Source organism: Leucopleurus acutus (assembly GCF_964270905.1).
Source record: "Leucopleurus acutus genome assembly, chromosome: 19".
Classification (NCBI taxonomy): Eukaryota; Metazoa; Chordata; class Mammalia; order Artiodactyla; family Delphinidae; genus Leucopleurus; species Leucopleurus acutus.
The window spans coordinates 42,402,180-42,428,627 of NC_139161.1; the positions used below are offsets into that span (position 1 = coordinate 42,402,180).

The 26,448-nt window shown below is 53.0% G+C and overlaps 1 protein-coding gene across 2 annotated transcripts in view; it reads left to right on the forward strand.

The window, feature by feature from the left end:
- The window catches only part of ASIC2 (acid sensing ion channel subunit 2), a gene marked incomplete at both ends in the record, with an annotated part of 1,014,886 nt that extends 997,805 nt beyond the window's left edge, over positions 1 to 17,081 (forward strand). For both annotated transcript variants that reach the window (XM_082860577.1, XM_082860576.1), the window contains 7 exons: positions 3,902 to 4,052; positions 6,177 to 6,233; positions 7,479 to 7,632; positions 9,730 to 9,821; positions 13,328 to 13,407; positions 15,041 to 15,109; positions 16,980 to 17,081. In XM_082860577.1, coding sequence (XP_082716703.1) covers positions 3,902 to 4,052; positions 6,177 to 6,233; positions 7,479 to 7,632; positions 9,730 to 9,821; positions 13,328 to 13,407; positions 15,041 to 15,109; positions 16,980 to 17,081 — 705 coding nt within the window. The remainder of the gene's footprint in view (positions 1 to 3,901; positions 4,053 to 6,176; positions 6,234 to 7,478; positions 7,633 to 9,729; positions 9,822 to 13,327; positions 13,408 to 15,040; positions 15,110 to 16,979) is intronic.
- Positions 17,082 to 26,448: the final 9,367 nt, after the last annotated feature.

Genomic DNA, 26,448 nt, shown 5'->3' on the forward strand with positions numbered 1-26,448 from the left:
GGAAAGGGTGGCAAAGCACATAAGGAGCGAGAAAGGAGGCGGGAGAGAAGGAAGGTAAGGAGAAAGATGGAGAGATGCTGGGCTTAGGCAAGGTGAAGGAGATTTGCTCTGATGTAAACCCTCCTCCAACTCTGACATCTTCCTTATATCCTAATGCCCTGGGTGAGTGGGCTTTCTGTGGAGATGAACAAGGGGCTGAGTTTCACATCCTATCCATAGGACACAGAGACCGGAAGACATCAGCCAAGGGCCACAGCTGCATTACACGTACCTTGTGTTCAAAACTCACAGTATCCCTCTGAAGTAGTTAATATCTCAGGGTGCTTCTCATGCAGAAAGAGGAGGTCCCCCACTAAGCAAGTGGCAGAGCCAGGATTCCAACCCAGCTGAGTCTGACCATAGAGCACGTGCTCCTAACATGGGTGCTTCCGGCAGACAGAGAACCTCGGCCAGGTGGGCTAGTGAGGAGGAGAAGGAAGCCAAGCAGGCCAGAACGAAGACCCCGACCCAGCCCTGGGAAGGAACCTGCAGGGGAATCCCAGAGCCTAAAGGGATCTGGTCCAGGTAAGTATCGTGTCCAGCCCCTGAATCAAAAGCCCAAGTGGCCGTCATGACAAAAGAGCCAGGTGGCTACCAGGGGAGCTCAGTGGGCCTCTCTCCTTGTCTCCCTCCTCCTTTATCTCTCCTCCGGTCTTTTCTACCCTTTCCAGGAGCAGAATGAACATATTCCTATGCGGTCTCATCATCGTCACAGCATCTCTCCCTTAGGAGCATCCCAGCCAAGGCTTCTGTGGGCTGCAGACACAAGGAAAAGGCCAAGGGAGCTGGGCAAGGTCCTATGAGACCGTCTCCCTCCCAGCATCTCTGACTACAGAGACCCTCCTTGAGCAGCTAGGCTAACTGCAGCGCCACCTGCTGGCACACCTCGGGATCTATGGGCTGGGAGCGGCTGGGAAAGCCAGTGGCTGAGGAACAGCATAGGACGTCCCGAGGCAGGGAGGGTGCAAACACAAACTTCTCTCTAGAAAATGAAAAGTACTGTGGAGAGAAGCCTCGAGGCAGTGGAGCGATGACAGGCAAGCACCAGGGTATGCCATCACAAAAGTTCTGAGTTCTTTGCTCAGCTCATAAATGTGAGTAATTGTGCAAGGCCACCAGTTCCATGGCACAGTGAGAAAAAAAAAAGGCTAAGGACGGATGAGTTGTTAAGTAAATGCAGGAACACTTTAAGGCTCAATCCTGGTGTCTCTCCTCTCTCCCTGGGCTGGCTCATCCACCCCACAGCTTCAAGATCCACTAAAGCCACACACACACAAACGCACACATTTACATCTCCAGCCCAGATCTCTCTCCCAGCTCCAGAGCCCTAGATCAGCGGCCTGGTGTCCTCTTGACTTGGACATCTGCATTGGCAGGAGTTCTTATAGTAAACCCAGCACAAAATAACTTGAACCAAAAAGGATGGCGTTTCGCTAGTCCGTAGAACCAGATTGTAAGGAGAGCAGAGGTGGAGCTGGACTATTTGTTGAATGAATGAAAGGGTAGAAAAACATGAAGACGTTTGTTAGGGGAAAGAGATAGGAACTAAGTCTTGGTGGGTACCTACTGGCTGCTGGGCACTTATTTAATCCAATGAGGAGGCTAAAAGCGGGGGCTGGGGAATGGGGGCTTTGTCACTTACTAAGTCACACAACTAGCCCATGAAAGAGTGAGGTTCAAGGTTCAGTCGGACTTGTACCACTGTCTCTAGTTCTCAAATTAAAATTACAGATGTAGGGTCTAGGATTGGATATAAGGGCTTAAGAGGTTTTAGAATCTCCAACTGCACATGCAGTACTTGAATCTCTCTCTTCCCATCCCAGCCAGGTAGTTGTATGGTCTCTGCTTGAACACCCCTCATGATGGGGACCTCACCCTCAAGATAGGGATTTTGTCATTGAATCATAGTAGCAGGTTAGAAAGGTGAGACAGAATTTATCCTTCTTTAGGATTAAATAAGAGAATGCGTGTGCTGTGCCCACCACAGTGCCTGCAACATCAGTAAATGTGATCATGCACCCCACTTCCCTTAGGACGACTGTTCTTGTGTCTATCTTTCCCTTGGGATGCCGGGAAACAAATCTAATTCTTCTTCCCTGAGACAGCCCTTCAGATATTTGAAGACAGTGCTTCAGGGTCCCCCTGAGGCTTCGCTTACCCAGGATAAACAAATACTCCAACACGCTTTCAGACACTCGTTGGTAAGCAAGAGTTGAGGCTGTACACGCTGCGATTTTCCAGCTGCTGTGGTGTGTGAGGCTTCAGAAAATCTGATGGAACGAATGATAAACCAGCCACAGCAGGGTAGCCATGGTATCTGGATCATGACCTCTGTATAAAAAAAGGGAAGTGATTGACCCTGAACAAACAGTAGCACATCCCCAGAGTTTCACCAGCTGCATTCTTGGTCCACCCACTGTGGGAAATTGTTTTAGAAGAAGAAAAAGAAACGAGAGTCCCCCAAGATGATTTTACATCATTTTAGAGGGAGGAGGGGAGGAGGGGAGGAGGGGAGGGGAGGAGGGGAGGGGAAGGGAGGAGGGGAGGGGAGGAGGGGAGGGGAGGGGAGGGGAGGAGGGGAGGGGGGGAGGGGAGGAGGGGAGGGGAGGAGGGGAGGGGAGGGGAGGAGTCTTGCCAAAAGTCGCTATGAATTCTTCCCAAATCCAGTTTGTGTGCTTATCGATCCAATATTGAGCAATGTAGGGAACTGAATCCATTCTAATCATAGACTGTCAAACCTACCCCACATACTCCCTCTTTACGGATGGGGAAACTAAGGTCCAGAGGAGAGTGGCGACTTATCCAAAGTCATAGAGGAAATCTGTGCAAAAGCCTGGTCAGCTCATGAACTCCAAAGAAAGACGAGAGAGTAACGCAAGCCTTCATGGGAAAGGAAGAAGAAAGGAGCTGTTAGAAAAAAACACAAAAGAGAAAAGCTCTGAAAGGTCCTCTCTGGAGTGTTTCTCCCTCCTTTCATCCATTTCCTATAGAGACAATGTAGTATACAAGGGCAAGATTGGAGTCAGAAATTCCTAGGTCCCTATGCTGACTCCGCCACTGGCTCTGTGTTTGATCTTGAACAGACTACTAACCTTTCAGATACTCAGTTTCGTCATGAATAAAATGAGAATAGGAACAGCTCCCTCAAAGGAATGAGTCTTAAATAAAATAGAGAGAGAGACTTTTGGTTCTCAGTAATGGTGGGGCGGCTTATATCAGACTAACCCTTCTGGAAATAACAATTATAAACTCTGGACAAAATATTTCAGAAGTACTATTTGATGGCATTGGAGAGAGACTAAACACAGGCAGAAACTGGAGGGTACACAGCCCTTGAAGGAAGGCAGTCACACTGGATGAAATACACATTTATTTACCCGATCTCTCCTTTGAGGGCACGTCGAGTTCTAAGGGAATGTTGTAGCTAGAGCTCAAGAAGAAAGCAGCAGTCGTTGAGTTAAAAAGTCTCAAGCTAGAGTTAAGCGTTGCCAGAAAAGCTAGAAAAAATGGGAAGAAAAACCCTAGAAAGGAGGGGCCCCCAGAGGCAGAGCCCCCAAATTTTTATCTCACTTCTCTGCTGCTGAGAGATGGGAGATGACAAATTGTGGAAGTGGGAAGATGTGGCCCGTGTAAGAGACTTTGAGAAGCTCAGCATTTATAAGAAGGTTATAAAAAAAATAAGATAGGAAAACTGGTATCGGAGCCAAAAGTAGAAGGCCTGGGAGGTCAATGGAGTTGAGGTTGTCATGCAGTAGATGCTCAGTAGTGGTCTGTTAACTGCATGAGTGAATGAATGAGCCACTGGGCCTGTCGCGGCTGACGCTCTGGGGCTGACTGCTGCCCCCTCCTTCCTGTCTTGCAGCTCACATACCTGCCCCCGCCGTGGGGCGAGTGCCGGTCCTCGGAGATGGGACTCGACTTCTTTCCTGTTTACAGCATCACTGCCTGTCGGATTGACTGTGAGACCCGCTACATCGTGGAGAACTGCAACTGTCGCATGGTCCACATGCCAGGTCAGTGCCAGGAGAGGACAGCCGCAGGGGCCCAGGACTACCTGCGACCTTCTTTGCATATCTCACCCTGATGGGAAACTCTACACCCACTCCACGAGGATGCAAAGGGATGCTGTTCTGGGAAGACTGTTATTTGATGCCCAACTCTTAGAGGGCGGATGGAAACCTCCAGTCTGGCAACCAAGGCAGCATCCTGGTGTCCAGAAGTGGCCAGGTGTTTGGAGGACATTCCTCCCAACGTTCAATATGTTTGCTAATTGTTTGCTGGTCTTCCCTCCTAGAGTTCAGTGTCCAGATATCTGGATGCTTACAATTCTTACATCCTGGTGTGGTACACGTTCAAACATCCAGATGGTTATTGCTTTCCTCCAGATGTTTCCCTTCTTGCATCCAAATGTCTAGCTCTCTTTCAAGCTAGGCAAGAGTCCATCAGCCAGCAAATGAGTGCATGTGTACTGACATTTCTATTCTCAGACTAACAATGCACGTAGCCATCATTAGAGGCAGTTGGCTTGTCCGTAGAAGTGGAGTCGGGGGAGGGGGGCTGATTGGAGCAGGAAGAGTTTGGTACTGCAGCATGGAAGGAAGGATGACTGAGGCTGGAGTCAGTGGCCTTGGCTTCTAACTCAGGTTCCTCCACCTTACTGCTGTGTGACCTGGTACAAGTTACTAAACCTCTCTATTCTTACCTCCATTATCTTTAAAACACAATCATTCGTGGATAGGAAGATAAAATTAGGCTAAGATATAAAAATGCTTTGTTGGGAATTCCCTGGTGGTCCAGTGGTTAGAGCTCCGTGCTTCCACTGCAGGGGGTTCGGGTTCGATCCCTGGTCAGGGAACTAAGATCCCGCAAGCTCCGCAGTGCGGCCAAAAAGAAAGCCTTGTCAATTGCAAACGTCAGTGGTGATTGTGTTAACACATGGGGAGAGGGAATCGAGAGTACTGTTGACTGAAGACCTACTATGTGCTGGGAACTTTGCTGTTATATTTCATGGCTACAATTTCATGGTTATATCATACTTTGTTTATTTAGCTAAATCCTGATGTCAGACATTTCATTCATTACCAGTTGTTTTCTGTTATAGTTGTTTTCTGTTATAACCAATGCTGAAATGAACATCCTTAGAGCTAAATTCTAAATTAGTGCATTATGATCAGTAATTGCTCTAGCAATCTAAATTTAGATTTATCGACCTTTAAAATTGCCTCTGAGCTTCCTAGAAGACAGAGCAAAAAGGGAAACACATCAGTTAAATTTTTATTATTAGAAAGGAGGAAGCATATCAGTTCTTCAGCTCTTGAAAAGAATTGGTGTTTAGGGCGAAGGTAAGGAAAAGATATCGTGGTGGGCTTTAACTTTAGCACTTGGTAAAAGAAAAAAAAAAAAGCTTCTGGATTTCTACAGAGACCAGAGAGAACTGAGCACTGGTAAATGCTACCTGCCTGATGCTCAGACTGGATCACCAGCCAGTGAGGTTTCCCCATGGAACCTGAGCCCAAAGCAAGCAGGAGAGATTTTAATCATTTCCGCCCCCCACCCCCACATGACACTGTTACTGGTATCTCAATTATAATGTGGAATTAAGGGCACAGCAAAGAGGAGACTAAAAAAGCAGCCCTCACTCCCCTACAGCAGTGTGGTGTGGTGGAAAGAGCCCTAGCCTCGGGATCAGACAGACCTGGGTTCAAAGCCCACCTCCATCACCGCTAGCTCTGATGTCCTGGGAAAACAGGATTCTTAAGCCTCAATTCTCTCATGGGTGAAACAGAAACAGTATTTCCTATTTCCGAAGGTACCCGTGTGGGTTAAAGGGGACAATGCATGCCCAGGACTTAGTAGCTGCTTACCACTGCTTCCCCACTTGAACTGTCAGCGCTTTCCTATCACATATGTAAGCCAGATTGTGCAACCTGGGAGAAGTTAGCTAGACCGGTCTTGTTATCACAGAGCAGATCAGAACCCAGTCTTCTGCTCCCCCACACCCCCAGGGCTTCTGACCATCCACTGGTGAACTGCTGCCCCTCCTAGATACCAAGGTAGCTGGATGCAATCCCTTCCTCCAGCCCAAGGAGGGAAGGGGTTGCTGCCTGAGTACCTCTCCCTGTCTTTCTTCTTTGCAGGGGATGCCCCTTTCTGTACCCCTGAGCAACACAAGGAGTGTGCCGAGCCTGCCCTAGGTCAGTACCAGGGGCCAGGTGGAATGATGGTGGAGGGGCTGCGATCAAGACCTTGCAGAACTTCCGGGTGCAGAAGAGAGATGGGGGGAAGGGGAGTGGGGAAGGGTGAGGGGAAAGAGGCTGGAAAGGGTGGTGTCCCTGCAGAGACGGGAGAGGGAGATGGAGAGGAGGAAGGAGAGAGGGGTGGGGGAGGGAACTGATGCAAGTGGATGAGGGCTGGAAACCAGACTAGGGAAAGAAAGGAGGTAGAGAGGTGGGGGTAGGGAAGGAGAGGGTTTTGGGGGAGCAGAGAGCACTGCGGAATGCAGGGGAGCGGGCAGAGAGGATCGACAGTGAGCATCCGGGTGGGCCCCAAAGGAGATCAGCCGTATCTCCCCGCACACGCTCTCGCGGTTATTCCAAAGCTGTCCTGTCTTTGCGTGCTCCCTTGAGCCAGGCGCGTTCCCCCTGCTCCTCTGCCTTCTGCTGGGTGTTTGCTGGTCCACACCCACCCCCCGACCCTGGAAAACTTCCAGTGAGGGAGATCACACAAACAAGCTGCAACCCCCAAGCTAGACCCACTCCACGTGCCCACCTCTTCCGGACCCGGGAAATGATCTATAACCAAGACAAGCAGAGAGTATCTAAATCATCCGGACTCAAGTTCGTTCAGCAGCTGCACTTGCTGGATCTAAGTGCAGCAGCTCGGGGCTCACACGTCCAGACGCCTCCAGGAGGGCTGGCGGGAAGGAGAAGGAGTGACTTCCAATGGATGCAAAGCCTCAGTTCTGCGTCCTAAACCAGCGAGCAGAGCAAGTGGGCGTTGGCTACGAGGGAGCCCCAGAGGGAGTACCGCGGAGCCCAGAGTTTCAGATAAAATGGTCTCCCACACTCGCCTTTGGAGAACAGCCCCCTTTGTAGATGAGAACTGAGGCTAGGAGCAGAGAAGAAGGCCCTGGGGAGGTGAGGGGTCCGGGACTCCCTCGGAGCCCATTCTCCAAAAGTGGAGCCTTTTCAAAGATTTACAAAGGGTGACATAACAGTGAAGGAAACAGAAGAAAAACAGGACCAAGAGTAACAGAGAAAGAGTGGGCACATTCTATGAGAGCTCACACCCTCATCAACCGGCCCCCCTTCTCTCCACAGCCCCCCACCCCTCATTTACCCGGTGGCACCTCCTCCTAGCTCACTCCTCTGCTGCGGGAACCTGGCTACTCTGGGCCAGGAGGTCCACCTGACTAAGCCCTGCCTCCCTCTCCCCTCCAGGTCTGCTGGCGGAAAAGGACAGTAATTACTGTCTCTGCAGGACACCCTGCAACCTGACCCGCTACAACAAAGAGCTCTCCATGGTGAAGATTCCCAGCAAGACGTCAGCCAAGTACCTCGAGAAGAAATTTAACAAATCAGAAAAATATATCTCGTACGTTAAGTGGACGTGGTGGATGGCGGTGGGGGAGGGTGGACTAGGAAAAACTGGGGGACAGTCGAGGACAAGGTAAGCGATTACTTCTATTTGGCAGACATTAACTGAGCACCTGCTGTTTGCCACGTTCTGTGCTCAGACTCAGAATACGAAGACAAAGCGGATTAAGATGCACCCCCAGGCTTTAAGGAGCTTAGAGTCTGGTGGAGCGACAAGTACAAAGCTGAAAGCTATGTAGGCTGATGCAGGTAATAAGAGAAGTGGCTGGCCGCACCTTGCGTAGGGACGCTGTCAAGGAAAGCTTCAGAGATGTTTTTCTTTTTGCATTTTTTTGGTTAGTTATCCATTTTATACATATTAGGGTGTATATGTCAATGCAGAGATGTTTTTACAGGATGTAGAGGAGTTTTCCAGGCAGGTTTTGCACATTCTGTTCCCTCTGCCTGGAATGCTTTTCCTCTCACTCTTCACCTAGCTGGTTCCTCATTGTGCAGGTCTCCATTTAAACGTCATCTCTTTGGACGACTAAGTTAGTCCCCTCCTGTCATTTTTCTCTCGAAGCTCTCTGGTGTTTTCCTTTATAACACACACCACCATGTGTAATTCTATATTCACGTGTGTGTTTCCTGCAATTAACTTGCCCACTTCACGAAAGTGAAGCTCCTTGAGAGCAGGAACTTTTCTTGTTTTGTTCTCTGCTGTGGAGTGTCCGGCACAGAGTTGATGCTCAACTATATATATATATATCTTTTAACAGAATAAGTGAAAGAAAGACACAGGAGCAGAGGGTGTCCCAGGCAGAGCCTCAGCAGGGAAAATCAGTGAAGGGCAGACAAGATTAGGGGAAGGGGAGGCTGGGGGAGGTGACTGTGTCCAAGGTAGAAGATCCTGCAGGCTGAGCTGGGCGGGGGTGGGACGCAGAGAGTGGACTTATTCTAAGAGGACAGGCAGCCACAGAAGAACTTCCACCAGGCGAGTGACAGGCTCACATTTGCCGTTTAGGTAGAACCTTCTGGAAATGTTCTTTATCTGTGATGTCCTACATGATGGCCACTGGCCACATGTGGCTACTGAGCATTTTAAATGTAGCCTGAGTGATGGAGGAACTGGATGCTAATTTTATGTCACATGGATTAGTTTAGCGGTTTTAGGAAGACCCTTCAGGCGTCAGATAGAGGTTGGACCGGAAGCCAGGTGGGCGGAAGGGAGCCAGGTGGGAAGCAGTTGCCATAAACCAGGCAAGAGAGGGTGACCCTGTGAATGGCACCTGGGCGAGCCCCGCGTGGAGAGGGCTCCTCGCCCCCAGCCTCTCCCTCCTGCCCACACCGTCACCAGACCTCATCCTGGGACGGCTTTTGCTCCGTCCCAGGGTTGAGGACAAGGGACGCTGAGGGCATTGTGAGCCACGTCGTGGAAGGAGGCAGGGAATTTTGTAGGAGGTACCAGGCACCGCTGTCGCAGACATTGTGCCGGCCGTAATGACTTCTCCTGCCTAGATGTGTCTCGTGCACACATCTGCCCAAAAGAGCAAAAGGGAACCGGGGTGCTTCCATCAGAAACCCTGCAACCAGGTGTGGGTTTTCTCCCTAAAAACCCTCCCTGGTCCCTGCAGCTGACTTGGCCATCCGGGGTAGGGTCCCCACTAGGAGAAGCTTGCTATCAATCCCAGTAAGAACTGGGGGCCTCTCCAGTGTGGGCAGGGGAGGTCAGCGGGGGGCAGGCGAGCAAACCTTGTCAAGAGAGTGCTGAGCTCACTTGAGCTCACATAAGGGCCCAGGCAGACCCTCTGGGAGCACGGAGACCTGGAGGCCGGGCAGGATTCCTGGAAAGGGTGCAGAGAGACAGGGGCGTTAGCAATGAGGGGCCAAGGGGACAGCTGATATACGCCTCCAGGGCCGTGAAGGGCACTGAGCCGGGAGTCAGGATGTCAGGTTCAAGTCCCAGCTGTGCCACTAACCAGCTCTAACTTTGGGCCAGTTGTTTCACTTGCCTGGGCCTCAGTTTCCCCATCTGTCTGTGGGAAAATTGTATTAGATGATCCCCATGGATCCTGAGGGTTCTCACCACGTATGACACTGGACATTTCCTCCGCAGAGAGAACATCCTCGTTCTGGATATATTTTTTGAGGCTCTCAATTATGAGACCATTGAACAGAAGAAGGCGTACGAGGTTGCTGCCTTACTTGGTAGGTCAGAGTGTCTGTTGCACAAATGTCCACGTCTCATGGGGATGGGCCGGTGGGCAGGTTACTCCCTCTTCCCTTTGCACTGTTCCTGCCCCAGAATGGGAAGAACTCCACGTGCTGGAGGTGTTAGGCCCAGTTCATGTCCCAGTCTAGGCCTCAGTTCCCCCATCAACACATTGAAGTAGGTGAGCTAGACGCTGTCTCGGGGCCTTTCCAGCGCCATCCTCTTGGGATTCTATGGTCTTCTGCCCCCAGGTTGGAGTCAGAGTCCTGGGGCCACGGCAGGAAGAAAGAGCTGTCAAGTGGAGGGAGGGCTGAGCTGTGGGTGGTCCCAGGCAGTGGGCCCAGGGAGGGTCCCCCATGGAGCCCCCACTGGAAAGCAATTTTGCTGCATTGAGAAGGCCCGGTGCCCCCTGGACTGAGAGCCCTTTGTCAAACACAACAGAAGGGCCATGCATCCCCAGAAATCTACAAACCTGACTGCCACCCCACCCTGGGGCCAGCTCCCCTGGCCCCAAGGGCACAGGATGGATGCAGGAAGTTAATTTCAACACAGTCCCAGCCCAGCGTAAAACTCACAAGATCCCCGCGGGTGCACAGTTAAAAAGACCTGCTCTGGGGCTTCCCTGGTGGCGCAGTGGTTGAGAGTCCGCCTGCCGATGCAGGGGACATGGGTTCGTGGCCCGGTCCGGGAAGATCCCACATGCCGCTGAGCGGCTGGGCCTGTGAGCCATGGCCGCTGAGCCTGCGCGTCCGGAGCCTGTGCTCCGCAACGGGAGAGGCCACAACAGTGAGAGGCCCGTGTACTGCCAAAAAAAACCTGCTCTGGACTCGTCCCCCAACTCCCACTCACTCTCAAGAAAGGATCTGGTGTCTGTGGCTTCGAGGAAAAATAGCTCTTGTCTCTGTGAAGTGAATCAGGTGAGAATAGAATCCTGGGTGAGGGCGGGGAGGCATACACCTTCTACCTGGAAGTACAAGGGGAGAGCAAGCCACGGGCCGCTGCACACCAACTGGGAGGAAGTGGGCAGGTGGCTTCACTGAACCTCAGGTTTCTCATCTGTAAAATGGGTCTAATAAAACTCATTTTGTGAGTTTTCCATGATGGTTAAATGTGGAAAAGTCCCAGCCCACAGGAGGTCCATAAATAGAGGTTTCTGGCATGTGGACAGACACCATGCCAGGGACCCAGGGCCTACCCTGCGGCACCGTCTGAGCGTGTCTGTTCCTCTCCCAGGAGGCTGGGGAACTGGGCCACAGTTGGGTGCCCGCTGGGCTAAGGTGGTCATCACCTGGGCCTTGGAGATTGTTGTGGCCAAAGGGCCTGTGGCCAAAGGGCCTCATGCCCTGAGCTGGTGGTAGAGCCCTGCTCCTGCCACCTTTATTTCCTAAAGAAGACCGAGGACATGCCTCCTCCACTTCCGTCCCCTCCCCTACATAGGCTCACAGTCACACTCAGACACACACATACACACACACACACACACACAGTGACGAGGGCCTGAGCCCCGAATCTGTCAGGAGAGGTAGCTGGTCCCTGCAGCAGATATGAGAGAACATTTTCCCAGCATCTTGTTCCCACCCAAAATAGCCCGCCGTGAAAGTCCTGCTGCCACCTGTACCTCCCGTGAGGACAGCAAGTGCTACTTGCAAACCGTGAGCCACGGCACCCAATCGGGCCCGTCCCTCCCCTCCCCCCGCCGCGCACAGCGCACCCCTCCCGCGGTGAACACACCCTCACAGACCCACATGCAAGCCACGCGGCTGCAGAGACACGTACGTGCACACAAGTTGCGTGCTTACACACTCACGTGCTCACACCTGCACATGCTCACTCAGACACACTGTGCCCACTCCCACAAAGCCACATTTGGACGCACTCGTGTAGCTACCCTAGACGTGGCTTGCCGCCTATGTAAAGCCGTCGGTGGTCAGACGTATCGCCTGCGTCTATCCCACACGCATTCGCGCACGGCGCACCCAGGCCCATACCCCACGCCCTGCCACACCGCTCGCACAGGCACAGACACACCCCACTCCTGACGTGCACACGCATCGTGCACACTCCCCGATACGCTTCTACTGAGGATATTAGAGGGAGCGGAGGGGCAGGAGAGGAGGGAAGGGGAGCCACGTTGAGCCCCAAACCAGGTCCCCCCAGGAAGGGCCGCCTTCCCGTCGTCACGGCTTGCTCGCCTGGGGATGTGTTGGTTGGGCTTCTCCAGCCATAATCAGGGGAGGAGTGGGCAGAGGTACTCATCCAAAAGTTCTCAGACCAAGAGGTCAGCCTGGACTCTCCAGGAGGAGAGTACATTCATCCCCAACAGCACCTGCTCTCCCCAGCCCAGCCCAGCAGCTGCCAGTCTTAGAGGTCACAGCTGGAAAGGACTTCACAGTTCATCTCCTCCCACCACCACCCCCACCCCGACCACCTCCACCACCAAATGTGCCCAGAAGGCAAAGCTCCTGAGAACGTCGGGGCTTATCAAAGCCGCACAGCGAGCTGGTGGCCCCCCCTCCAAACTCACAACCTCAGAGCCCCCTGCTCTACCACACTGCCTCCAGAACGAAGCGCTTGGGGCTTTGGGGGGGATCAGAACCCCCTTGAGAATCAGATAATAACTTCTGAAATACAGACTCTCCCTCTGCAAACGCCCAGGTGCACACACAGTGGATCGCATTCAATTCAGGGGGTCTCCAGCCACTGGAAGCTCCCACAGGAGAGCCGTTCTCAAACTCTGGTGGGCCAGAGAGCCACCCAGGCACTTTAAACTCCTGACCTCCAGACCCCAAGCCCAGAGGTTCTGATTGTGTAGGCCTCAGGCAGGTGCAGGCATCTGCACTGATTACAAGGATCCCGAGAGTCTGATGCAGGGGTATCCGAAGACCAGTCTAGAAAGACTTTGGCCGGTGGGGCCCAACATCCAGGGCAACGACCTCTACTCTAGAAAGAGACCAAACTGAACGTGTACCTTTAGGTGGGGAGACAGGGAGATGCTTCCTACGGCCTTAGCCCAAGGGTGAGAAGGGCCCCAAGGCGGCCCCAAAGCCCATGTCATGACTGGGGGGTGTCTCTTGTGTTACTGCTCCCGAGACCCCCCCTCAGGGCACCTGACACACGTCTCAAGCTAGACTGTGTCCTCGCCCAGGCCAGGGACCGCACGCACCTCGTCTGTTCCCAGCCCAGAGCAAAACCTGAGCCCCACCAGTGTGGTTCTGAACGGAAATGAACAAGCCTGTCAGCCCACGAGGTCTATTCCAGGCCCCCCCGAAAGCATCCAGGTTAGTTCCCGTCCCCATGGGTGCTGAAAACCAAACCCCCCAGCTCTCAGAGCTGTGCAGTGAGGGAGGGATGCGTCAAGGGCCTGGCCTCCCAGCTACATGCCCCGGCCCCCCGGGAAGGGGAACCCGTTCAGAAGGCCTGGTTTCTGAGTTCTCAGTCTGTTCAGCCCTTCCGGAAGTGCTGTCAGGAAAGCCAAGTCTTTGTCTTCTCTCTCTCTCTCCAGGTGATATTGGTGGTCAGATGGGATTGTTTATTGGTGCTAGTATCCTTACAATACTAGAGCTCTTTGATTATATTTATGAGGTAAGATTTGGGATTGCTCGTGGGGGGATGACCTGGCGCCCTCATCCTGCCCTGACGTCCAGAACCGAGCGTGGATGGGGGAGAGCACGGCCTCTCTTCCCCCAGGGCCGCCTCCCCCTCCCTGTCCATGGACATTGTCTATCACCACCTCCTAGGCACTGGGGGAGGGATGGATGTAAGAGAGACAGAAGCCACAGGCCCCTCCTCAGGGCTGTCTACACTCACAGGGAGGGAGCAGAAGGGATGAGAAGAGGATGAAACTGTGCTGAGGCCAGCCTGAGCCCCTCCCACTGCTAGGGGGCTTCAGACATGGGTGTGTCTGCACCCTCACACTCACCACATACCACACTCACACACCACATATGCACACACATACACCACACGCACTCCACATGCGCCGCTCACACACGTGCCACACACACACATCACGCACAGTTATACCACACTCACATACGACATATGCACACACATATATCACACACACTTATACCACACTCACGTACTACTCACAAATACACATGTACACCACACGCACACCACATGCACACACACACACCACTCACGCATCACACACACTTATACCACACTCACACGCAACATCGGCACACACATACACCACACACTCCACACACACATATCACACACAGTTATACCGTGCTCACACACACTGCTCACAAATACGCCACACACACACCTCATGCACACACACACACCCCTGCCCTCCTGGTGGCCCATCACCCGAGCAGCGCCTTCCGTGGTCCAGGCAGGTTTCAGGAAGGATCACTCCTGCAGTGCTCATCAGTCCTGAGCAGGGAGAGCAAGGGCACCCCTGCGCTCCTGGCCACCAACAGTCCGGGAGCTGTCACCCTCAGGAGGCAGCTGGACAAAGCCTCTGAAAGCTTCTCACACGACAAACAGTGGCTTCAGTCACTGAACGCTCCGGGGGCACGACAGCCTTCCCACTGCCTCCCTCCCCCCAGCCCCGGGATGGCTCCAGGGACTCCAGAATCCCTCAGGGAAGTCCAGGCCCAACACCGTCCCCAGGACCGCCTGAGTCTCAGCCTAGCAAACGGGGCTGCAGAGCAGCGGCCTGCATCCCAGAGGGGGCTGGCGACGGCCAAAGGCCGCTGGGAGTCACTGCGGGGAGCCGGCGGGCAGCGGCGACCGGGGGCCTCTCGAGTGCCACATCCTGCCTCTCAGCACGGTGACCTTGTTCCCAAACCGGGTCCCATGGCCAATTTCATTCTGCCTTGTTTACTCGTTTTTGTGAAAAGATATACAAAACCACAGAAATTGAATCGCGCCAGGGAGCATAGTTAGTAATCACCCTTTCCTGCTAGGAAGCAAATGTTAAGAACTCAAGTGCATCCCGATCTTGTGAACTGTGGAGTTGTCAGGCCTCGGAAGTGATGAGTAATTCTGTCCCGCCAGGACAGACAAGGAACCAGCCCTACTGGGAGACCAGGCCCTCCCGTGACCCCCTCCACGCTCTAGCACCTGCTCCAAAATCCCATCTCAGCCCAGAGATTGGGGAGGGGCCCCAGCCCAGCCACGTGGAGGGAGGTCTCTCTCTCTTTCTCTACCTTGGCGCCGTTCTTCTGGCCTGACCACCCCCTTCCTGCCTTTCTTGCAGCTGATCAAAGACAAGCTATTAGACCTGCTTGGCAAAGAAGAGGAGGAAAGGAGCCACGATGAGAACGTGGTGAGGGCAGCCCGGGGTTTGCGGGTTGCTTAGTTCCTCTAGCACATACAGGCCACGTTAACCCAGATGTGGGGACCGGGTGGGGCCGGAGGGCGGGCCGTGCTTCGTTGCACGCCTTTCCGTGGCTTGTGACACTCTGCAGCTCCCAAATCCAAGGACACTCCAACTGAGCCTTGAGCCTCTCTCTCTGAGACTCACCCCAGAGCCCAGTAGTAAGCCGTGGATGCAGCGGAGACCAGGAGATGCTTCTGCCTGGACCAATCCAGCTTCTCCCAGGCCAGAGGCCACGCCCCTCTTCTCATGCCTTGGGAGAGCCGGAGAGGGTCTGCGTAGGTCCACTCCCTTATTCTGCGGGGCGACAGAATACAAGCAGGGATGTCCCTGGCATTCTGCCCCGTTTTGAAGGGGACGCAGGGTGTGCGGCCCTGTGAATTCGGTAGTGGCAGTAATACCCATTAGAACTGCTAACCACTGTACATGCCTGGTACCTGTCAGGCACTGTGCTAAGTGCCCTTAAGGCACTCATCATTTCAACCCGACAGTCACCCTAGAGGAAGGTCTGTGCATGAGGCCGTTGCAGCTCAGACCAAGGTTACACTGCAGGTGAGTGTCAGAGCTGGGCACAAAGCCTCCCTAACCACCACTGTCCTCCTCTGCCTCTCATTCCTCGAGCCAGAGAGGGGCAGCACCTCTTATGCTGCTAATTCTTCTTCCCTAACTCAGTCTGCTCCTGGACCCCGGTCTCCACTGAAGGTTGCAGGTATTGCTGGCTTTCCCCAAGTCAGCACCCCGGCCCCAAGAGACCACCCCATTCAATGGGCACTTGCCCCCTTAAAATCATAACATGCCAAATGGACCCCAGCCCCCTCCTCCTGTTTGGGCTCCCACTTCTGTTCCAGACACTGTTTCTCTACCCATCTCCCAGGCTAAAAATCTCACTTTGATTCTCTCGGGTTTGAACAGAAGACAGCTTCTGTTGAGGAGAGAGCAGTGTGGAAGGAGGCCAGGCTCTGGACTCAGCTACCTGCCTGGATCCCAGGTCCCCGCTTCCCAGCCTCGTGTGCCTGGGGCTCGTTACTTCCCTTTCTGATCATCTGCTAAATCACTGGGGCTTCAGGGAGTGCCATTCAGATTAAGTGAGGCCAGGCCTGTAAAGCCATGAGCTTTGCCTAGTTTATAATGAGCTCCCTCCCCCTCCCCGAGCCGCATTCTTGGCACCGAATTCTGCTCCCATCCCTCCAGCCTCCAGCCCTCCGCAGCCTGGGAATCACCTGGAAAACTCAAAGCTATCTCAGCCCCACCCTGCTCAGGGACCGAAGACCACTCTTCCCTGGGGCCAGCCTAACCTAAAGGTCCTTCAGGCAGCTGTGATCAGGGGTCAGGGTTCTGGCTGGGGGCCTCCACTGCTTGGCCTCAGCGATTGGCACCCCCTGCCCCAGGCTTGGCCACAGACCACCCCTCCTCCAGCCCAGGCTGACCCAACAGAGACCCCAAGGGCGAGGGTAGGATGGACCATCCAAGCTCCAAAGCTACACAACACTCAGATGTCGCTTCAGGTGACACATCAGGGGACCGCTAGAGAGAAGGTCAAACCAGTCGCTACGCCCCATCCCCTCTCTGCGGGTGCGGGGGTGGGGGGGGGGTGTGCCTAGGTGGAGAATGGAGAGGATTCTAAAGGCAATGAGGCCCCTTCAGCCTCATGGTCCAAGATGGCAAGCCAGCGCGTGAGATGTCTGGGGCAGAGCAGCTGTGCCCCGGGAGAGCCCACAGTGGGCAGCGTGGTTCCCGGGGCATGGGCTGGGCTGCCCGGGGGCATCGTGATGAACTTTTGCTGAATGAGCATCAAAGCCCACTTTCCGCTTCCCACCAGAGCACTTGCGACCCGATGCCAAACCACTCCGAAAACATCAGCCACGGTGTGAACGTGCCCCTGCAGACAGCCCTGGGGACCTTGGAGGAGATTGCTTGCTGACAGCCCTCCAACTGCCCGGCACCCCCCAAACAGACCTGGAGGCCCAGGACCAGAACAGGGGACGGCAGGCTCAGGTGGGATGACCCCTGCCGACCGACGGAAAGAAGCAAGAGCCCCCTATGCACACATAGCAAACTCTCTGTCAAAACCTCGCTCCAGCCTCGTCTGGCACGATGCGTCCTCAGGCCCTGCTGCCGCGCATCCGTCCCTCTTAGGAGAAGTGAGTCACGCTCTGGAACTGTCCGAGAACCGACCTGCCATCACATCTCACTGCCAGATGTAAAAAGCAACTGCATGCTCTGAGTCCTCACGGCACCGCCTCCACGTCTGTCTCCGTACTTGACCCTCCTCCGTGCGGTTTCCAGCAGTCCCTCTGCAGCTGTGCAGAGGGACCAGGTTCCAGCCCTGAAGTCACGCGAGGCCACGCTGGAATCACACCTGCGCGATCAAGAGGGAAGCCGCAGAACTCGACGACGTCCGGTCCTTGTGTAGTTTGTGAAGGTTCTTAACCTGCCCACAAAGCCCTCCCCCACCTCCCCAAGCCGGCCCACAGGGTGATCAGGGCCACCCCCTCCCCTCCACAGCGGCCCCGGGGACTCATCCGCGGTGCCCACGTCATTCTGCTCTCCCTGTGACACGGCTTGTACAGTCTGATTCTGTTTCTTTGGGGGTCTTTCTTTTTTGTTTGTCTGTCTGTCGGAGATCTGTTTCATTTCGTTTTCTGAATTTGGGTTTTGATTGTCTGAGGTTTGGTTTGGTTCTTCCATTTTCTCTTGGCATTTATTTATTTGTGCTTCCAATCACAGTCATATTAAAAGCTGGTCTTGTGGAAATGGCTGAGTCGTCTCTGCCCTTCCCCCGCACTCTTTCTCCCCAAGACTTTAGGAAAGAGCCAGATCTGCCAGGTCAAAAACCACAGGACGAATAGGTAGATGGATAGGTGATAGATAGATAGATAGGTGATAGATAGATAGATAGGTGATAGATAGATAGGTGATAGATTGATAGATAGGTGATAGATAGATAGATAGGTGATAGATAGATAGATAGGTGATAGATAAATAGGTGATAGATAGATAGGTGATAGATAGATAGATAATTAGATGACATAGTTTATGCATTACTTACCTTTACAAAACACGTACGCTCTGTATTCTATTCTATTCTATCCCACATCTTTTTTTTGGTTTTTTTTTTTGCGGTACGCGGGCCTCTCACTGTTGTGGCCTCTCCCGTTGCTGAGCACAGGCTCCGGACGCTCAGGCCCAGTGGCCATGGCTCACGGGCCCAGCCGCTCCGCGGCATGTGGGATCCTCCCAGACCGGGGCACGAACCTGAGGCCCCTGCATCGGCAGGCGGACTCTCAACCACTGCGCCACCAGGGAAGCCCCCCACATCCTTAAACACTATTGATCACAACATTGTAAATGGCTTCCCCACCCCACGAATGGGTCACAGCCCAAGGTCTGAACGACACTGCGCTGGACCACAGGCATGTGGCATGCGGACAGGGAGGCAGAGCACGCCACACAGACCTGCAAACCTTAGAGGAGGCCTTCACATCCCTCTGCTCTTCCGTCCTCTGTCGTGGCTTCTCCTGACCCAGCCAGCGAATTCAGGCTGGACACCTGCCCCAGCATGGCCCCCTCGCACACTCCTGCCTTTCCCAACCCTCTCTGCAGCCCACCTCCTCACCCCCATCAGACTGACCTACTTCTGCCTCGCTCCCCACGACTCCTGAGAGCACGTCCATGTGGGAGAGGAGGGGGGGTGCCCTCTGCTGGGGGTGGGGCATGCCCTTTCAAGCCCCCCCTAATTCCACAGGACCAGTTCCTGTGGTCTAACCTTTTACTTCCCCTTACTTCCCCCCACCACTCCCAACTCAAAGTCATCCCCAGAGCCACAAGAAAGACCTAATACGGTTTGTACCTCCCTCCTCATGCACAAGTGCACGGAAAGCACTGGCTAGACCAGGCAGTCTGATCCCTGCTTCGCTATCCAATCTCTCTCTCTCTCTCTCTCTCTCTCTCTCTCTCTCAACACAAGGAACTGATGGATGAGATCATGCACCTCTCTGGGCTCAGTTCCCTCCATCTGAGTATGAAGAAAATACCTTACCTGTGTCTTCACAGATGATCCCCAGAGGCCCCTTCAGACTCGAGGTGCTATGACAGTACTACTCCCCCTGCCAGTGGGACAAGTCACACCAGCCACACACACCACGCCGGGGCCGGGAGCTTGCAGTGACCAGGCTCCAAGAGGCAGCTGGGACACAGCATCCCTCGGATGGCTCCTCCCAGGCATCCTCTCAGCTAGGGCTGCCCAGGGCTGTTAGCAAAGCTGGGGTTTAATTTTTAGAAACAGGGTGCACAGCTTCTGGAAGTGTCCTCGTTTACGTGTTCTCTCTCTGCCGCTACAAAATGACAAACTTAGTGGCTTAAAACAACACAGGTGTATTATCTTACAGTTCAGGAGGCCAAGGGCCAGACATGGGTCTCACTGGTTTAAAATCTAGGTGTCAGCAGGGCTGCCTTCCTTTCTGGAGCCTCTAGAGGAGAAACCATTTCCTCACCTTTTCCACCTTCTACAGGCTACCCACGTTCCTTGGCTTGTGGCCTCTTCCTCTTTCAAAGACAGGAATGATGGGTTGAGTCCTTACTTCACAAAGACAATGACCTTCTCCTGTAGTCACACCTCCCTCTAACTCAGATCCTCTCCCGCTGGCCTCTTCCATTTTTAAAGGACTCAATTAGATTCATTAGATTAGATTAGATTAGGCGCAGCCAACAATCCAGGATAACCCTCCTATTTCAAGGTTGTCAACTAATCACATCTTCAAAGTCTCTTTTGCCATGTAAAGCAACATATTCACAGGTTCCAGGCCTTGGGACGTGGACCTCTTTGGGGGCCGTTATTCTGCCTACCAAGAGCCCTTTGGACCACATAATCTACTTACCCTCATTTTCCAAATGAGCGGACCCAAACAGGGAGGGCAGAGACTTGCCTAGCGTCACACAGTGAGTTAGCAGCGGTGCCCAATCTACACTCCCAAGCTCCCAGGCTCACAATTCCATCTGTAGGCCCACTTCAAGCAAGAAGCACTGAGTGTGATCATTTTTCCAGACTTTGCCAGGGCATGGAAGTCTTTCTCCTGAGAGAAGTTCACTCCTCATTACGTCAGGCTGGAAAGTGGCCTTCTGGTGCCTAGACTATAGGATGTAGAAGAACAGAAAATGTCTTCAGACTGCTCCCATCAGGGATAGAGTCCAAATTAAACGTCTATTCAGTGAGTTGGGAGTCTGTTGGATGCTTCTGCCTTGTTCCAGTTTAACAGTTTCATACATTTTTTTAAATCTGTAACTTAAATTGCTATTTGAACTGCTTCATTAGATTCCTGGCTTCCTTTGAAACAAACAAACAAAAACTTCAGATCAATTTGGGGTGGAGTGAAGACTGTCCTAACAGGTTTGGATCGCTTCAGGCTTCTGTATGTGCCCCTTCTGATTTGGGGATTCTGGCTTTGCTCATCTGGGAGCAGGTCTACAAACTGAACCTGTTTAAAGAAAACAAGACAGGAAATTCGAGAGAATAAATCAATACCCAGCTACTGATTATAATTAACCGGTTGTTGAGCAAAGACATAGTTGGAAGCCTAAGTTCTTGGGAGTGGTGGTATTTTTTAGTATCATTATTTCAAACAAGTAGCCTTGTGTGCAATCATTCCTTTAATGGAGAAATGATTTCTTTACTGGAGAGGTTTGGCAGACAGAGAAGACCTGGGAATTGTCACATTTTCAAGAGTCACCCAAATGATGACATGATGGCCGCGAGTTTGGACCGATCACAAGCCCAACAAAGCACAAGGATGAATCATCAGTGACCTCAAAGCGTCACGTCAACCAATCAATTGATCGATCAACCAAATAACGGCACATGATCTCAGAATGGGTGGAGTCTGCTGCAGTTAGGCGAAAGGAATAAGCATTTCTGTGAGTAGCCTTGCCAGGGACTGAGCCAGCTGCTGCTTAAATGCTGTTTTTTCCTGTTGTTTTGGGCGGAGAGAGGTCAGGGTTATTTTCCTCTCTCCAGCTGGGAGCTATTTTCGTAACAGGCTCAACCAGGAGCACACCTAGTGACCAAGGGTCCACAGAGGGTCTCTGGCTAGGTTCGTGGTGAGCCGGGAGGGAGGAAGGTAGGGCAGGCCCCGCCCACAGGTGTGATCTTCGTGGTAACGGTTCCCTCAGGTGAAGCTCAGCTCAGCCAGCGTGAGCCTGAGACGCAAGGAAGAACCTGGGACCTCCTCCTCCACAAGCTCAGAGATTTCAATTCGATTCTGAGACCTAAACTCGGAGCAGAGGCAAGAGGCCTCCAGAAAGCGCCTCCAGAAAGCTCCCCCGTGGGGAGCCCTGGTGGCGCAGTGGTTGGGAGTCCGCCTGCCGACGCAGGGGATGCGGGTTCGTGCCCCGGTCCGGGAAGATCCCACATGCCGCGGAGTGGCTGGGCCCGTGAGCCATGGCCACTGAGCCTGTGCTCCGCAACGGGAGGGGCCCCAACGGTGAGAGGCCCGCGTACCGCAAAAAAAAAAAAAAAACCAGAAAGCTCCCCCGTTACAGAGAAGCAAAGAGTTTACTTCTCCGGGGGTGTGGGCTGCCAGACCTGGTCCACCCACAGCCAGGGCAGACCCCGCGCTGCATAGAACAAGCTTCTTGGCATAGCTGGGAGGGGAGCAGGGCAATGCGGGAAGGGGAAACACGTGAAGAACACGGGTTCTCCATTTATTGATGGTCTACTGTGCGCCGGGCACTTGCCCTCAAGGAATTTATCATCTGAGCAGGGGACACTGACAAGTAAACCGATGACCCTGAGAGACGGATCTGAATTTTGCAGCGGAAGGAGAGCGATAGAGCAGCATATGCAAAACCGGGGGGTGGGGTGGGACGGGGGAGTGCTGGAGGAGAGGCACAGTCCTGGGACTGCACGAAAGTCCAGGGGAGCCAAGCAAAGAAAGGAAAGGGGAAAGTGTCCAAAAGGACCACAGAGAGGCAGGCAGGTGCCAAAGGATGAAGGGCCAGGGCAGCAGGTTGAGGGCTGTATCATGGCTGAAGTCTTTCAGCTCCTTCCTCTGCTCTCCAAGGGTCTAGGACCGTATTTCCCAAGCCAAGGGTTGATGCATCTACCTAATTTCTTTGGGATTCCTAGCACGTAGAATCGTTTTGCGCATGCGTCTGTGTGTTCCCAAGGCTCATAGGCTGAGTATGTTTGGGGCCGCAAGGTCCCTGGTGACCATGAAACAGGTCAGTGGGAACCAGCCCGGCCTGAGGGTGGGTGGAAAGGGGAGGGTGTCTTACTAATTCGATTTAACAGTCCATGAAACCTACGCTTACCGGGTTTGCAAGAATAAAGCAATAGTTGGCAAAAGCTTTGGACAGAGTCAAAAGATTGAATTTCTAACCTGTTTCTGCTGTAAACTAACCGTATAACTTTGGAAAATGTATTTCACTTCTCTGGGCCTCAGTTTCCCCCTCTATAAGAGGGGAGGGGTGGGAAATGGACGAATAATCCCTTCAGTGCATCCCAACTCTAATGGTCTATGAGTCTAAATTGAGAATGGGTGTCAGGTATCCAAGCAAATATTCCGTTTACTCCTCAGAGCCTCTGTTTCCCATCTGTGTAACGGAGATAATGATACCTAGGTGTCAGGGTAGTTATGAGGATTAAACGAGCCGAGGCGTACACTTTCTATCTTTTCTTCTTTCCTCTTTTCTTCCTGTAAAACATTGATTCTAAATCTTGCTTGGATTAAAACTAAGGTGAAAACTATGAACTCTCTCCCCAGAAAAAATAATGCACGTGTCCCCATAGATGTACATAAAATTTTGCATACAATTTTAGGAGGGTTATGGACCCCAGAAGCCCATCTGTGATCCCCTAGGGATGCACCCCTGGTCTAGAAAGTGCTAAACATTCCCCCAGAAGAACTGCAGGAGGAGAGTACCACTAGAGCAACGAACATTTCTTCCCCTAAATGATACTCTGTCATTTTTCAATTTACAGGCAGGAAAAAGGATAGATTGGGTTTGATCAATGTCAAGGTTTTTCTCCTATAATTTTTTAAACCTTTGGCACCTGCTGCAGCTTGTGTGCTAGCAAGTTCTCACAGAGGGCAAAATGAATGAACGAGCAGAAAATCAGTATGAACAGAGAACCTCTGGGATTACTTTATGCACGTGGTGATTACGAGCGCCGAGGAGACCTGCATACATAGAAAGCAACTGTAGCGTCGCTCTACAAACATCGCTGTGGCCTGATTCTTCAGGAATGTGACCACTGCGTCCACTGTATGCAGGAAACGCACGCGCACGGTCTCCGTACGCCGTTGAGCCCCTAGACACACACCCCTGTCGACGTCTCATTTGTTTTTGAGCAAGACTGTAATAGCACTTTTTGTTTAAAAAAAAAAAAGGGCTTCCCTGGTGGCGCAGTGGTTGAGAGTCCGCCTGCCGATGCAGGGGGCACGGGTTCTTGCCCCGGTCCGGGAAGATCCCACATGCCGCGGAGCGGCTGGGCCCGTGAGCCATGGCCGCTGAGCCTGCGCGTCCGGAGCCTGTGCTCCGCCACGGGAGAGGCCACAACAGTGAGAGGCCCGCGTACCGCAAAAAAAAAAAAACACCCCGTGATAATGGCCGTGAGCGATGCCTTGGCATGGGGAATTTGGATGTCCTGACTCCTTAAAACTACTCTCCACACCACCTGCTTCCGAAGGCAGTGGCACATTTGGCTAACTTAGCACCATCGTGGGCAGTTTGTCTTTAGTGTAATTCAGACTTTGTGGCTTCTTTTCAAAAGGAATTCTATCTAAGTTATAGTAAGTCCAAGAGAAAGTGATTGGAGGGCACCAAAGCATCGTCAGTTCAACCTGCCTTACAGGGAGGAGGGACAAGAAACAGCTGGAAGACTTCTCAGCACCAGCTGGGGGTCTCCATCCGGGCTTCCTCACCCCATGAGCATTTTCTGCGTGGCTCATGTATCAAGAGGACACAATCTCAGGGAGCTCAGAGTCTAGGCAGGCAGAGGTAGGCAGCAGACACGCACACAAGAACCTGAGCAGAGAGACGTAAAGCAGAGATGCATCTGGCATGCACACTCATTGGAGAAGAGGCACCAGGGCTGTCTGCCGGGCTGAGGCATTAGTAGGTTCCGGCTGAAGCCTTGAGAGGTGGGTGGAAGTTGCCAGGGAGGCAGGTCTGCAGAGGAGATACCTGAGCAAAGGCTTGGAGACAGAGGAGAACATGAAGTGTCTGAGGAAGGACAGATGCTTGCTGGATAGAACTGGGCTGTCTCTCCACTGCCCTGCATTCACTGTGCCTTTCCACCCCAGGGGTCCAGCCGACTGAGAGTCCAAGGGCTGGTCCAGCTATGGAGGCTGGGACATGCTGAGGACAAAGCACAGCCTTTGGAGTTCAACAGCCCCATCCGAATCCCAGCTCCACCAACTGTGTTACCTTGGGCAAGTTCTAGAGCTCGTCTGGGGCTCAGTTTTCTCCTGAAAAATGGGGATGACCACCTCTACCCCCCTGGGGATGCTGCGAGGGTGGTGAGATAAACCATGGAAAGTGCTGGTGAGATGCCTGACACGTGGCAGTTCGGAGATGATGAAGTCCTATCCTACATGCCGACTCCATCAAGAGTGGCTCCATTGAAGTGTTAGAAGGATTCCTGGCCACATAGAATAGAGGCTTGTGCTCAGTTTGCAATAGAGGTGTCCGGTGAGTGCTGGATCCCATCTGATTGGGCCAGTTTCCCGTAGTTTCCCACTCTAGCAAGCTTCAGGCCAGCGCTCAGAGTGAAAAAAGCCAGCCACATCCAGCTGAGGGTGTGGATCTCACAGGCAGAGCACAGGGACCTCAGCCCAGGAGAAGCACACTGCAGAGCCTCGCTCAGCTGCCAGGAGCCTCTGGCCCCCTCACCTGTATTTGCAGGTAGAGAAGGAGCAGCACCTTAGCAAGCTAATTATCCCCTGGGGCATTCGCCCCACCCATAGCACAAAAGGTAAAGTCCATTTGCAATTAGTCTCCTGGAGCCAAACTAGTCCAAGAATGAGGTGACCAGGACTTTTTTTTTCCTTTTCTTTTTTTAACATTTTTAATTGGAATATAGTTGATTTACAATGTTGTGTTGGTTTCAGGTGTACAGCAAAGTGAATCCATTATACATATATCCACTTTTGGGGGGGGATTCTTTACCCATATAAGTCATTACAGAGTATCGAGTAGAGTTCCCTGTGCTATACAGTGGGTCCTTATTAGTGACTTGAATTTTAAAAAGTCCCAGAACTTCACTTAATTCTCCCCACTTCCCATAGAAATTTCTGCCACTTTATCCAAACCATCCCCGTGCCTCTTCTGCTCTTTCCTCCCACACCTCCTCCTCTCCTCTTCCTCATTCTCAGCAAACAGTGACGAGGACATTGGTGCAGACCTCCCAAGGAAGCCCTGGTCACCAGGACAGGCAGGACGTGTGCCCACCAGGTGGGCTGGGACTTGGCGCCCCCAGAGCTCAGGGAAACCAGACAAGAGGCCAGTGTTTCTTAAGTCCCCCCTACTCTGTGCCACGCCCTGTACCAGGTGCCTCCCTGCTCTGTATTATGTAATTGATATCAATACGATATTGCAAGCTGGCCTGTATTAGCTCCTCTTGTCCGTGAGGAATTTGCCCGCGAGAGGTGGAGTGACCTTCCCAAGGTCGGGCAGCCAGGATAAAGGAGAAACCCCATTAAGCCAGCTCTTCCCGAATTGCACCAAACCCCCCACTGCTCCAAGATATGGCCAAGTGCGAGGTGAGTGGGACTTGGAGGAGAAGCAGCCAGAGCGGCCCCCTTGAGAGGGAGAGAGCTCGGGAGGGGCTGCGGCTCCATCCAGAGAGAAGCCTGGGGTCTGACAGCTGATACCCCGAAGGTATCGGGGCCCATTCACTCGCTAGTTCTACAGACGTTAGCTGAGTGCCTACCGTTCATTCAGGAGGCGTCGTTCATGCATCCATCATACATTCAGGAGGTTCATGTAGGAAACTCTGCCAGGTGTGGGCAACACGGGCACTGACACGCCCCCTCCCCAGGCCTCCAGGAGTGGAGGCAAACCTCCCGTGGTAGGCTTTTTGAAGTCCAGCTGAACCCCAGCCCAGGTGGATAGTGAGGAAACCCTGAGATGCTTCTGGTTCCAACACGCCACCTGGACGCACAGTGACAGCTGAGAACCACACTTATATATTAAACTATACTTTATTAGTTGGCTTGTCTCCCCAGGCCTGGGTCAGGAACCAAACCACATCTCCCAAGGTGTTATGCATGGCTGTCCATCCAGAGAGAATC